The sequence below is a fragment of the Neophocaena asiaeorientalis genome, unplaced genomic scaffold (genome assembly GCF_003031525.2).
Source record: "Neophocaena asiaeorientalis asiaeorientalis breed wild unplaced genomic scaffold, Neophocaena_asiaeorientalis_V1.1 scaffold220, whole genome shotgun sequence".
Classification (NCBI taxonomy): Eukaryota; Metazoa; Chordata; class Mammalia; order Artiodactyla; family Phocoenidae; genus Neophocaena; species Neophocaena asiaeorientalis.
Window position 1 is genome coordinate 1,442,440 of NW_020174042.1, and position 14,119 is coordinate 1,456,558.

A 14,119-nucleotide genomic window follows, 5' to 3' on the forward strand; every position below is an offset into this window, starting at 1 on the left:
TATATATATATATATATACTTATATCTCCCATTAGGAAAGGGAGCATACCTGCTTTGTTCTGTCACTGAATCCCTAAAAACCTGCCACACACAGCAGACATTCCAATTTCTGTTGAACAATGAATGAACATGGGAGCAAGGCAAAGTGACGGCTAAATTTAGATCTCATCCAAGTTCTGCTGTTCACTGGCAATCCTACATCAGGCTATAGAGGTACAGCAGTTTTTATCATCTCTAAACCAGAATAAAACATAAACAAACACAGCCACTTTGTGTAAAAGAACTACCAATATAAAAGAAGTCAGGCAAGGGATTTTTTGTTTTTAGCAAGCTATATACTACATAACCGCATTTTGCTGAAGACAGCCAATTAAGATACTCTTCATAATCAGATTAAACAACTAAAATAATCATTAAAACTGTGAGGTTAAATGTAGTTCACATTAAAACTGTGAAATTCAGTATTTATAACACAAGGATATCCTTAACTATTTACAAGAGTTTAGCTCCACTAATTTGATTTAAAAAACAATCAATACTGCAAAGGAAAATTTTTGGATTGTTTTAAAGTGTTACTGTTTTATTTTTTCTTTTGTTGAATACACATTTGCTTTACTGGCAGTCCAGATAAACAAGTATATAAAGGAAATATTTAAAGTTTTCTTTTGGCAGATGTCAAGATAAACTGTGCAGATAAAATTCCTCAATTTAACCTGAAGAAATGGTTTGAATCATACAAATTTTTAAGAAGAAAAATAAAGACTGTCCAAAGGGATTCTCCTAGCTTATAACACATTTCCAGAATAACTCTCAAAAAAAAATTCAAAAATACTCATTGACTACTTTAAAAATATGTCAATACCATATGGCTTTATGAAATAACTTCTAAAATTTATATTTTTTATTTAAAAAGGATCCCAAGTTTTAAATAAACTGCTAGCAATATCATTTTCTTCACTTAAAAGTGCGTATCTCTGAGGGTGGGACATACATATTTTTTGAACAAATAATGATTTTTACAAATTTTTAACACACACACACACACACAAAAAAAAAATCAAATTTTTTTTTTTTTTGGCTGTACGTGGACCTCTCACTGTTATGGCCTCTCCCGTTGCAGAGCACAGGCTCCGGACGTGCAGGCTCAGCGGCCATGGCTCACAGGCCCAGCCGCTCCGCGGCATGTGGGATCTTCCCAGACCGGGACACGAACCCATGTCCCCTGCGTCGGCAGGCGATCTCTCAACCACTGTGCCACCAGGGAAGCCCTACACAAAATATTTTTAAGGGGGAAAAGAGTTTTCACCAAGTGTCATCTTTAAACAGACTGCAGTAGATGACATTGTTCTTTTTTCCTTTTTATACCACCAGAATTCTCAATGAGACGCTTTGGCAGTTTTAAGACATATCATGGTCTCTACCAAGAGACACTGACATTAATGATATCCGTGGAGATGGCAATCGCCTTGATGACTCAGTTTGATAAGAGACATTACTGGGCTGGCTCTCCAAATCAGAGGCAAAGGTGCTCTCTTCTCTTACATCAAGAGTCTGTTCAATTGAAGCTGCCTGGGGTGAAATATTATCTACAGTTTTGTTGGCATTATTCAAGTTGTTATTAAGTGTGGTAATGTCACACTCCTTGCCCAGGACACCAAATTCATCTTCTATTGTAACTACATCTTTAGTTTCAAATGGTCCCAAGGAAGGAACCAAAAATTCGTTTTGTAGAGGGTCTTGAGGACCACTAAGGTCACATTCTGTATCCTCCTTTACTTCAGAATCCTTATCACTGTCACTGTCAATGGTAATCACAACTGGGGAACGTGAAGCATTATCGCCATGGTGTTTCTTATGCTTCCTCTTATGTTTTTTCTTTTTCTTTTTATGGTGTCTAGTTGTATCAGTAGCTTTCCCTTCATAAACTATCTCTACACTTAGGCTCCGGGTCCTTTTTCTTCTCTTGTGCTTTGTCTCTCTGTCTGATGATCGGCTATCTGAAAAGCTGTCACTCTCATTTTTGTAGCTTCCATCCAATTTTGATGAAGATTTTGAGTAATGACCTTCCTTTACTTTAGAAGCAAATTCTCGAGATGGTTGAGCCACATCGTTAGAACCCTCCAAATGCCGTGTTTTGTATTTTCGTTTCCCACCAGGCTTTTCATTTCTCACCCGGTCAGGCCCTGTAGATGCAGTCTTTGATCTAGTACTAGATAGGCTCCTTGATCTATGCCTTTCATAGTAGTAATATTTCCTTTCACTGTGATTATTTTTTTTTCTAGCATTTGTTCTTTCAGAAAAAGACTGAATTCTAAATTCTGGACTTGAAGATTGTCTGGAATAATGAGCTCTGGACAGAGTCCTCCTCCTGTAAGATGATTCATAGCCATCCCTGTCCTTGTTTCTACTATAGTAAGTATACTCCCACTTGTATCTGCTTCCATAATTATTTCTTAAATAGTAACGATCTCGATTTCTGCTCCGTGACCTTCTTTTACCACGATCACTGCTACGAGATCTTGATCTGCTTGTGCTTTCACTACTTAGAGATAGAGTTTGGCTTCTTCTTGACCAACTGCTATCTCTAGTTCTTGATCTCTTTTTGTCTCTTCTACCTCTAGGTCTGCTACTCTCCCTGCTTCTGGATCGTCTGCTTTTCATTCTTTTCTTCCCATGATGCTTCCTATGATTCTTCTGATCATGCCCATTCCTACTCTGGGAACATGAATCTGAACTTCTGGATCTTCCCCTCCTTCTGTGTCTGCGGGTATATGGGGAATATACTCTGTCTCCTCTGATGGATGAGCTCAGGTCTCTGGGAGAGGACAATGATACAGACTGTTTCTCTTCCTTCTTTGATTTGATTCTTGTACCAGAATCACAATGACCTTTATTTATTTGTTCATCCTTTCCAAGGACAGAGTGTGGAGATGAACATCTACTAACATCACTATCACCAGAACTGTAAGACTGCTCTTGTTCTTGTGCCTTCACGGTCTCCATTTTCTCATAGGAACCTAACTCCTCAGAATCAGAGGACAGTTCAACAAGTTCTGGGGTCCTCTCAGCTAGTGGTTTAACAAACCCAACAATGACACAATTATCTGAAGAAGAATCACTGTCATTATTTATGTCATCATTGGTTTGTACTGCTTGCATCTGAGATGTGGCTCTTCCTGTTACAAGTTCTTCATCTGAACTGATTTTTTTTGGCTGTACGTGGACCTCTCACTGTTATGGCCTCTCCCGTTGCAGAGCACAGGCTCCGGACGTGCAGGCTCAGCGGCCATGGCTCACAGGCCCAGCCGCTCCGCGGCATGTGGGATCTTCCCAGACCGGGACACGAACCCATGTCCCCTGCGTCGGCAGGCGATCTCTCAACCACTGTGCCACCAGGGAAGCCCTACACAAAATATTTTTAAGGGGGAAAAGAGTTTTCACCAAGTGTCATCTTTAAACAGACTGCAGTAGATGACATTGTTCTTTTTTCCTTTTTATACCACCAGAATTCTCAATGAGACGCTTTGGCAGTTTTAAGACATATCATGGTCTCTACCAAGAGACACTGACATTAATGATATCCGTGGAGATGGCAATCGCCTTGATGACTCAGTTTGATAAGAGACATTACTGGGCTGGCTCTCCAAATCAGAGGCAAAGGTGCTCTCTTCTCTTACATCAAGAGTCTGTTCAATTGAAGCTGCCTGGGGTGAAATATTATCTACAGTTTTGTTGGCATTATTCAAGTTGTTATTAAGTGTGGTAATGTCACACTCCTTGCCCAGGACACCAAATTCATCTTCTATTGTAACTACATCTTTAGTTTCAAATGGTCCCAAGGAAGGAACCAAAAATTCGTTTTGTAGAGGGTCTTGAGGACCACTAAGGTCACATTCTGTATCCTCCTTTACTTCAGAATCCTTATCACTGTCACTGTCAATGGTAATCACAACTGGGGAACGTGAAGCATTATCGCCATGGTGTTTCTTATGCTTCCTCTTATGTTTTTTCTTTTTCTTTTTATGGTGTCTAGTTGTATCAGTAGCTTTCCCTTCATAAACTATCTCTACACTTAGGCTCCGGGTCCTTTTTCTTCTCTTGTGCTTTGTCTCTCTGTCTGATGATCGGCTATCTGAAAAGCTGTCACTCTCATTTTTGTAGCTTCCATCCAATTTTGATGAAGATTTTGAGTAATGACCTTCCTTTACTTTAGAAGCAAATTCTCGAGATGGTTGAGCCACATCGTTAGAACCCTCCAAATGCCGTGTTTTGTATTTTCGTTTCCCACCAGGCTTTTCATTTCTCACCCGGTCAGGCCCTGTAGATGCAGTCTTTGATCTAGTACTAGATAGGCTCCTTGATCTATGCCTTTCATAGTAGTAATATTTCCTTTCACTGTGATTATTTTTTTTTCTAGCATTTGTTCTTTCAGAAAAAGACTGAATTCTAAATTCTGGACTTGAAGATTGTCTGGAATAATGAGCTCTGGACAGAGTCCTCCTCCTGTAAGATGATTCATAGCCATCCCTGTCCTTGTTTCTACTATAGTAAGTATACTCCCACTTGTATCTGCTTCCATAATTATTTCTTAAATAGTAACGATCTCGATTTCTGCTCCGTGACCTTCTTTTACCACGATCACTGCTACGAGATCTTGATCTGCTTGTGCTTTCACTACTTAGAGATAGAGTTTGGCTTCTTCTTGACCAACTGCTATCTCTAGTTCTTGATCTCTTTTTGTCTCTTCTACCTCTAGGTCTGCTACTCTCCCTGCTTCTGGATCGTCTGCTTTTCATTCTTTTCTTCCCATGATGCTTCCTATGATTCTTCTGATCATGCCCATTCCTACTCTGGGAACATGAATCTGAACTTCTGGATCTTCCCCTCCTTCTGTGTCTGCGGGTATATGGGGAATATACTCTGTCTCCTCTGATGGATGAGCTCAGGTCTCTGGGAGAGGACAATGATACAGACTGTTTCTCTTCCTTCTTTGATTTGATTCTTGTACCAGAATCACAATGACCTTTATTTATTTGTTCATCCTTTCCAAGGACAGAGTGTGGAGATGAACATCTACTAACATCACTATCACCAGAACTGTAAGACTGCTCTTGTTCTTGTGCCTTCACGGTCTCCATTTTCTCATAGGAACCTAACTCCTCAGAATCAGAGGACAGTTCAACAAGTTCTGGGGTCCTCTCAGCTAGTGGTTTAACAAACCCAACAATGACACAATTATCTGAAGAAGAATCACTGTCATTATTTATGTCATCATTGGTTTGTACTGCTTGCATCTGAGATGTGGCTCTTCCTGTTACAAGTTCTTCATCTGAACTGTCGGAAGTATTTAAAAGGGAAGACATGGCAGCATGTACCTGCTCTGAGCTTGAATAAGATGGCCCTGGAGTTTCATCATCCCATGGTGCCTGACTAACAGTAGCTACACTAACATCCAGCTCTTGGGTCTCTGCTTCATCGGGAGATATTGTTATGACCGAAGAATCAGAATGGCTACCTTCTTCATATGAAGGAGCAGGACAATCATAATTTGCATGCTGGTCGAAGGCTGCCATGTTAAATGGAGATCGGGCAAAACTGATAAATTCGTGTATAAAATGCTCAGTCCGATTAAGTAAAAATGGCCTTAAATCAGACACAAACGCCTGACTCTCCAAGTCATAGCGAGTAACATTACTCATGATGATATGCTGGACAATATTCACTAATGATCCATGAGCTCCAAAGAGAACTGTGAGTTCACGTTTTAACCAGGGGACTAATCTGTGAAGGCAAGCCGGATTTCTACGGAAAAATTCAGCTGAAATATCCCTATAGCGGCCACCATCTTCAATATTTCTAACTCGAGCACCAGCACGATAGAGAGTTCGCCTAAAATTAATAATATCCTGTTCTTGAATTTTCCGCAAAGATCTTTCATCTGCAGTAGCTGGCCTCCGTATTGCAATCTGTCTCATAAATGGAGGAATTTCACCATCTCTAGGTCTTGCTGAAATGCCTAACCCTTCAAATATTACTCCACTATCTGGTGGAGTTGTTGTTCTTCTATTCATGGTACTATTAGGTGAATAAATAGAAGCACTTCGTTCCCTTGTCATAGTTGTACGATAGCGGAATCGTCGAACATCAGGGGTAGCAAAAGAACCATTGTATGAAGGCCTTAGGACATACTCCTTGAAGTCGTCTTCTGCCCTCACAGAATGGAAAATAGAATCAAAGGGCTGTTTACATAGTGGACATTCAGCTTTGTTTTTTGACCACTCCTGTACACAGCGAAAACAGAACTTATGTAAACAGCGATCTAAGTAAGACACATTATCAAACCTATCCAAGCATATAGGACACTTAGAATCAGGAGATGCATCAGCTGGTACTGTCTGTTGCAATTTGCTAGTGCCAGCTTTAGGTGAAAAGTTGTCCATTTTAAATTCCTTAGCGGCTGATGCCATTATCTGTAAAAGGGAAAAAAATACATCAGTAACCTGATAAAAAAGAAATGACTAAATCTGAAAAAAATGCAAATGACTGTGAAACATACTTTGGTAAAAATAGTTAAGTAGTTATTGTCTTTGTAACATAAAAGGGCAGTGTAGCATAGTAATACAGTACTTAAAGCACAAGCTCTAAAGTCAGATTTCCTGGGTTTGAATCCTGCTGCCACATTACCAGTGTGACTATGGATTAGTTACTAGTTACCGTCCTTATGCTTCAATTTCATCTGTAGCTCACTGATACTAGAATCTGTCTCACAAGATTTGTGAAGATGTTTAAAAAAAAAAAGCCCTTAGAAAAAGTGCCTGGTCCACAGTAAGCTCTCAAATGTTATATAATATCCTATTATTCTTTTTTAAAAAATAATTTGATATATACAAAAAAGTACAAAAGAAAATATACCAAGTACCCATGTATCCTCCACTCAGAGTTAGCAGCTAACATTTTCTCATGGTTTTTCCAGATTTTTTTAAATGTCCGTTTATGTGCTTCCCCGCCGCCCCTGCCATCCTTCTCTAGAAAACAAAAACCAAAAATATCATAATTCTCAGTTGGAGTTATTTCTACACATGGTTTTATATCTTGCATACATATGCCCCAAACACTACAGACTACTCAATTGTTTTGTTTGTAGTATTATACATGTATCTTTAAAAATAGCTTTAGGGAGAAAATTTGCATACCAGAAAGTTCACCTATTTGAACCAATTCTGTGGTTTTTAGTGGAAGATTCTTTCACACAGAAAAAAGGATCTGTTAGTGAAGATTAAATGAAATAACAAAATATAAAAGCACTCATGGGCAGTGCCTGGCTTATAGCAACTGCTAAGTAAAAATGTTAGTTGCTGTTGTTATTACTACACTACTGTTATACTACACTATTCTTTTCAGTTCATCACGGACTCCTTTCAGCATCCCTAAGAAGCTTTTCTTTGCCTTTCTATTTAATCCAGTCAGTCACTAAGTACCTTGAAATCATGTTTTCAGCCTCCTTCCTTACCTTTTCTCACAAGGATCACTAGAATCTTAAAGATTAGTTCTGTTTGCTTTAAATTTGTCAGTTTATATAGACCCATAACTTACAAAATGAATTTTCCAGAGCTGAAATCTAGTTGCATTACATTTTGGCCTTGTTATCTTAAAAATCCCTCTTTAGATGCTTTCTATACTAATCATTTTATAGATGTTATATATTAGTTTCTTCCTTTATGTTTTCCTGGGCCTATTACTGATCTTTCTCCAATATCACAGAAAGTCCCATCATGAGTCAACTGCTATCTAGTCAAATAATAGAATTGCAATTTTCTAAACAAGAAACTCAACTGGCCATACCTAGGTCTAACAAAAACAAATAAAGCCCGCGATAAAAACCTATCAATATTATTGTAAAATATAAGTACTTCACCATAGACTTCAAATTAAACTTGCTCATCTAGGGCATCTTAGCTTTCTCAGAGCTATAACTTAATAGGAAACCAATTAACGCTGAACAAGTTTCTTCAGGGGGTTCCAAATACTTCCAGTCCTCTGTTTCTAGAGTGGAAATGTAAAAATTACCATTGTTCTTAAATAGAAGAGAATTATAAATATATTAATACTAATTGCATTTTTGCTAATATATTTAAAGTCTGGAACCTTAGTATTATATAAATTTCTCAGCATTTCCCCCTACTTCTAATATTTTTAATTTCTCCTACTCAGGAGAAAAAAAATCTTTATAATAAAAACCATTAGGATAAGAGACTGTGCATGTGCATTAGGGGAAGGAGTGAAGAGTGAACAGGGCACTGGAGAGATTATCAGATCTGGACTGAAGACCAGGTTTCACCTAAAACTAACTCCATCAACTGGAGAAATCCACATTAACTCTGGACTTTAGTTTGCTCTTCTATATAAAAAAGGGATAATTAGAATTTAAAAAAGACTGGTGAAATTCAAGTTAATACATTTTATCTTAATTTGTTTCTTTGGAATACAGAATTTTAGTGTTTACTAAACATTTCCAGTTCACATAAAAATTACAACCCAGAATGCATTCATTAAAAAAAATTATTTGGTAATAACTTGAAGTTCAAATAAAACAAAATCTCAACTAATTATAATTTTTTAAATGGAATTTTAGTCCTCCCTTCCCTAGTTTTATAAGTCTGTTAACCAAATTGACAGCAGCAGTCTAAAGAACGATGAGTAACATCATCTATAGTAGGTAAAAAAGAACAAATTATTAGTCCTGTTTTGTATTTCTATACAGGAATATCTTTCGGTACAAAGAATGGTATTCATCGGAAACACCAAATAATGGTAATGAATATAAATCATCATATAAAGGATTTACTCTTTCAAAATCATCACTAAATACTAAAATTAAAATATTTACTAATTCAAATGAAGTAGAATTACCACATGACCCAGCAACTCCACACCTATCCATGCAAGAGAAACAAAAACATGCCCACACAAAAACTTGTAAGTGAAGAGTCATAGCAGTCTTTGTCCTAAGAGCTTAAAAGTGGAAATAACCCAAATGCCCATCAACTGATGAATATGGAATCTCCATACAATGGAATATTTGACAATAAAAAGGAATAAAGTACTGACACATGCTACAACATGGATGAGTTTTTGCATTATGCTAAATGAAAAAATATCAATCACAAAAGATCACATGTTGTATGCTATTTTATAGGAAATTTACAGAATAGGCAAATGGATAGAAAGCAGACTGGTGGTTGCGGGGGGCGGGGGTATGAGGTTTCTTTCTAGGATGATGAAAATGTTCAATTAGAGTTGCACAAATATACTCCATAAATACACTAAACACCACTGTATTTTATATTTTAAAGAAGTGAACTTTATGGATGAAATATAAATTACATCTCAACAAAACTGTTTCAAAAATACAAATTAAGGCATAGAACAGGGATGGCTAGCAGACAGATTTAAGATTTGAGGTCTGCGGGAGAGTTCCGGGTCAGGTAGCAAAAGTGGACCTGATGATAGATTTAGTGCTTCAGGTTCTAGAAGAAGCCTGTGATAAAAGTTTCTCTATCCCGGGCTTCCCTGGTGGCGCAGTGGTTGAGAGTCCGCCTGCCGATGCAGGGGACATGGGTTCGTGCCCCGGTCCAGGAAGATCCCACATGCCGCGGAGCGGCTAGGCCCGTGAGCCATGGCCACTGACCCTGCGTGTCCAGAGCCTGTGCTCCGCAACGGGAGAGGCCACAACAGTGAGAAGCCCACGTACCGCAATAAAAAAAAAAAAAGTTTCTCTATCCGAGCACTCTAGGAATTAGGACTTCAAATTAATTTCCCCATAGGGGATAAGTTAATCAGTTCTTCTGAACCCCTTTCCTTAACTGCCTCCCAAATTCTAAGTAAAGTCTACCATCTTTAGAATAAATTGATTAAGCAAAACCTTCCCTTCCCCAAATCTTCAAATGTGTTGGCCTTAACAGGGATAAGAACCCTCCATATCACATGTTGGGGGAAATTTCAGATAATCAAGGAGCATACATATCTAGGGAAAAGGGATGGGGGTGGGGGTGGACAGGTGGAGGGTGATAAAGAGTCAGGAGGCTAGAATCTAAATTAGACCACAAACCGGACATTTAAAAAACTGCACAGGGATACAAAGTAGGAATGCTCTGCAGAATTAAATATTTAATAAAACCAGACTTCCTATAAAAGTCATCTTCTACGGCATTCCTTAAATTATCACCGTATATACAATTTAATCACTGGCTGATTACACTGACGGAGTGATGTTAATTCTAATGTAGAGCCAGGGCTGAGAATCAAAACCACATACGAATGGCGTGATCTTGAGGAAGTTATTTTATTTCACAAAATCTTACATTTTCTCAATTCTAAAACAGGCTGAGTAACAGTACCCACCTGAAAAGGTGCCTGTGTGAAGGGATATATTCCACATAAACCCGTAGCAAAGTGCTTGGTGGGCAATAAGAACTTAATACTGTTTTCCTATGTTATGTGAAAATAAAGTTAATTTTGATCATTTCCATCATCCATAACTGATTATAAAATGCCCAGAAAGATGACAGTCTATAACAACTAAATAATTTTCATATTAATATCAATATTGTACCTAATATATCCAAGCAAAGTGGCTAAAAAGGGTTCACAAGTGGATGAACTAGAAATATACCAAATATTAAAAACAATTTGGGCCCAATCTTTTGTGACCTTAAAGAAATCATGTACGTCTCTGAACTGCAATCTAATCACCAATTCCAAGAAATCAAACAAGTTATAGGATCTACTAACCAGACCCTAGAAAACTTAAATACTGACCAGACCCTACGATTTTAATTCCAGTTTCGGCAATAAAAAGAATTGCTTGGGAACCATTCCCCTCTAAAGCCACTCATTCCAGATAAGCATGACTGCTTTGGCTGACTCTGTAGCTTTCAAAGTCATTGACTAAAAACAAGCTAAAAAGCCCAACCCTCACCACTATTAACTTAAATCTTCGGTAACTCTTTCTGAATTTATCTTAAACAATCTTTAAAATTACCTATAAAAAATTCTATTCACTTTTCCTCTCAAATCACTATTTGCCTCATCTCTGTACTGCCCCCTTCCAGTCTACCAATCAGCAGCCCGTGAGGAAAGCGGCGCTGACTTGATGGATGAAGAAGTCACAGGCTCACGGGGTGTAAACAGCGCACAAACTCCAACAGTCACGCCGACAGTCACTTCCTTTGGCTGAGAACTGCCACCTGCCAGGATCTAAGATAAGCACCGGGTGCCTTACATAATCACAACGAACTAAAATACCGTTACTCCCGTTTTACAGACATACTCAGAGAGGTTAGGGGCCCGCCCAAGGTCACATCTCTGACAGCGGCGATGCCACGACTCAGACTAACGTTTTGTGTTTTGTGTCGGCTTTTTCCCCCGGAGACCAATCTCCTTCCAGTACACGGCTGGGCTGGCGCCCTCGGGAGTGCTTCTCGGAAAGCAGCCCTCCCCCGCCCACCGGCACGGATCCACAGGTGCGCGGCGGGAGCCGCCGGGACGCCGGCCTGCCGGGCAGCCACTGCGCCTCAGGCCCGGACCGCAGCTCCCTCGACCCTGGGCCTAGCTGCAGGCGGGGAGCTCCAGATCGCCCAGCCCTTCCGACCCCGGCGCCCCATTGTTCCCGATCTCACTCACCTCGGAGGATACCGGCGCAGGCCCGGCTGGGGAGCTCGTGGCAAGCTCCCGACGGCCCAGAAAGCTGGGTCGGTGACGGCAGGACCCGCGAAGGCGAACCCGGCGACTTCTTCGCCGGCCCTCAGGAGCGGGAGTAGGCAGGGGCGCTTCACCCTCCTCGCGAGAGAGCGGAGACCCCGGCGGCTGCTGCGACCCCTGCGACGTAAAGAGCTCATCACCAATGGTTGCTTGGGGGTGGTGGCAGAAAGCGGTGGCAGAAAGCGAAACCCACTCCGCGACCCCCAGCAAGTCAAAACACAGCACCCGCCTGCGTAACGCATGCGCGGTAGAGGACGCCGGCACCGAAGGCGGGGCTTAGCGCGCTCGGCCCGAGGCCGGCCCTTCCCCCAACCCCCTCCGCTCCTGGAATGAGAGAGGCCTGACCCACCGAGGCAGAAATCGCTATTTTACCGTCACTCTGGTTGCTACTAATCTCTGGGGATTACAGGGGCACTAGTTTAAAGTTCGCTTCTAATTTACCCGGAAGACACGATAACTAGCTTGGTCTCATTTAAACCTCACCAAACTCTGTGAGAAGTTTCTAAAGCTGTATCTGGTGTATAGATAAAGGAACTGAGTTACCCGGAGGTTAAGGGACTACCTCCGGCTGCAGAGTTAGGAAACAACACCAGGATTCGAATGGAATACCCAAATCAGAGGCCTACAGTTTTCAGAGACAGATCAACTCCAGTACAGGGATAAACAGGGATTCAACCTAAGAGAATAGGGCCTTGAAATCTTCCCAAAACAGATAACGTTTTTACCCTTCCCCACTCTCCGAAATCTTCATTAAAACTCTGCTTAGGCGACAGCTGAGATTATAGAGACATAACGTCTGGTGCTTAAAGCGGCCCTCTGCCCCATTCTTCGCCTCAAATGTGAGTATCCCAAACATTCCAGGGCTGAACTTGGCTCCGCGTGCCAAACTCTGTCCTTCGGTTTAATATTTGATCGTGCTACCGTCCTAAGCATACAAACGTTCAATAAATACTTGTTGATTGGCAGCTACATTCTGCCGAGTAATTCATGCCACGTTATTTCTTCTTCAGAGTATCACTGACATCAACAAGCCATTGCATTCTCAAAGACTTGTTTCTTGCAGAAAAGCTCAATTAACAGGGATTCCCACAACGATTCGTCAGTTATATAAAAGCGGGTGGTATTCTTGTTTACATCAAAGATGAATACACGAACTACCTACATTGTGGGAACAGATCCGGGAGAAAACATTAATTCTTTGAGCACGAGGCGTCGGCGTAGCATTTAAAACGTGGATTATTTTTCCAAATAAACTTTTAAATGCACACGACGGTACCTTATCTCGTATTAATACTGCTCTGGAACTGAAGGAAGACCGGCTGACGCGTCAAGCCTATCCTTCTAAGTGGCAAAAAACACTTCCAACATACTTTCTCGTTTCTCTCACCTCCTTCCCGAAAGGCGGGCTTGGCCCAGGGTCACGTGACACCGCCCACAGCTCCGGGCGGAAGAGGCCGGCCCAGCCGAGAGGAAACGCACCGGAAGGCGAGTGGGCGGGCACTCGCGCCCGGCTGAAAGATGGCCGCCACCGCCCGGCAGCCACCGCCCCGGAGGTTACTCTAGGGCCTGCGGCTTCCGCCCGTGCCCGCGGACCACCGCCGTCTCCTTACCATGAAGCCAGTGAGTCGCCGCACCCTGGAACGGATTTATTCAGCGGTAGGTCCCGGGCCTGGAGGGGCTCCACGGAGTCGACTCCTGGGGCCCGCGGGTGAAAGCCCGCTATTTTTTCAGCGCCCAGAAACTCCAAAATCCATTGCTGAATTAAGCCTTTCACTCCCTCACCTCGACTCCGCCTCTTCCGGGAGGACACGCTCTTCCGCTTCTTACGTAAGAGCGGCTTGGTGTACTCGCTTCCGGAAGCACATTTATACGAGTTTGTCACTAAAATTCCCACCAACTTGATGGAGGGGAGGAGGAAGTGCCACTCACATGTTTTTGCTTTTACTCCTCCTCTTGCATTTCTTAGTTGCTCCTCGCGGTCGTATTGCTCTCCTGGGGATACGTCATCTATGCATCAACTGTAGCTGCACGACGACAGCTAAGGAAGAAATACCCAAAATCGTCGGGATGAATGAAAATTTGTAATTCCTCTGGATTTGATTCCATGCATATACAATTCTTTACCTCATGCTTATCTGACACGTGTCTCGATTTAAAGTAAAATCTTTAATAAAATGCTTCGAAATTCATTTTTGTATACTGTCCTTTATAATAACCACTAATATGCTATTTTTTCATATACTTAGAGATTTGTCTTTTATGTTCCCACATAACAAAGCAACCTACATCTAGGCCTTTTAATCTAAAGTTTCTAAAATACTTCTTTTCAAATGCTTCAGAAAGCCTTTAAAAGTGTGTG

General features: G+C 41.1%; 2 protein-coding genes across 4 annotated transcripts; one reads left to right on the plus strand and one right to left on the minus strand.

Moving 5' to 3' along the window:
- Positions 1–1,171: 1,171 nt before the first annotated feature.
- On the minus strand, positions 1,172–13,692 carry TOPORS (TOP1 binding arginine/serine rich protein, E3 ubiquitin ligase). Of its 3 annotated transcripts, XM_024753807.1 has the most exons (4): positions 13,371–13,692; positions 11,683–11,877; positions 5,330–6,470; positions 1,172–3,194 (listed from the first exon to the last, which is right to left on the minus strand). In XM_024753807.1, the coding sequence occupies exons 1-4, from the start codon at positions 13,371–13,373 to the stop codon at positions 1,399–1,401; spliced, it is 3,135 nt and encodes a 1,044-aa protein (XP_024609575.1). In that variant the 5' UTR covers positions 13,374–13,692; the 3' UTR covers positions 1,172–1,398. The 3 variants fall into 3 exon arrangements, with proteins under 3 accessions (XP_024609575.1, XP_024609574.1, XP_024609576.1); XM_024753806.1 differs by lacking the exon at positions 1,172–3,194 and having other exon boundaries at positions 3,307–6,470; positions 13,371–13,691; XM_024753808.1 differs by lacking the exons at positions 1,172–3,194; positions 13,371–13,692 and adding an exon at positions 13,037–13,060 and having other exon boundaries at positions 3,307–6,470.
- Positions 13,126–13,949, plus strand: TZMP1 (transition zone microprotein 1). The gene is made up of 2 exons (XM_024753809.1): positions 13,126–13,416; positions 13,727–13,949. Exons 1-2 carry the CDS (start codon positions 13,372–13,374, stop codon positions 13,829–13,831), a joined length of 150 nt encoding a protein of 49 aa, XP_024609577.1. The 5' UTR covers positions 13,126–13,371; the 3' UTR covers positions 13,832–13,949.
- The last annotated feature ends 170 nt before the right edge of the window (positions 13,950–14,119 follow it).

Excerpts from the sequence above, each read along its gene's own strand:
- TZMP1 (XM_024753809.1), top strand. The coding sequence starts at position 13,372 with ATGAAGCCAGTGAGTCGCCGCACCCTGGAACGGATTTATTCAGCG. Across the intron at positions 13,417-13,726 it reads TGGAACGGATTTATTCAGCG|TTGCTCCTCGCGGTCGTATT; the intron begins GTAGGTCCCGGG and ends TGCATTTCTTAG.
- TOPORS (XM_024753807.1), bottom strand. Across the intron at positions 6,471-11,682 it reads CTGCGCCGGTATCCTCCGAG|ATAATGGCATCAGCCGCTAA; the intron begins GTGAGTGAGATC and ends TCCCTTTTACAG. Across the intron at positions 3,195-5,329 it reads AAATACTTCCGACAGTTCAG|ATGAAGAACTTGTAACAGGA; the intron begins ATGAAGAACTTG and ends AAATCAGTTCAG.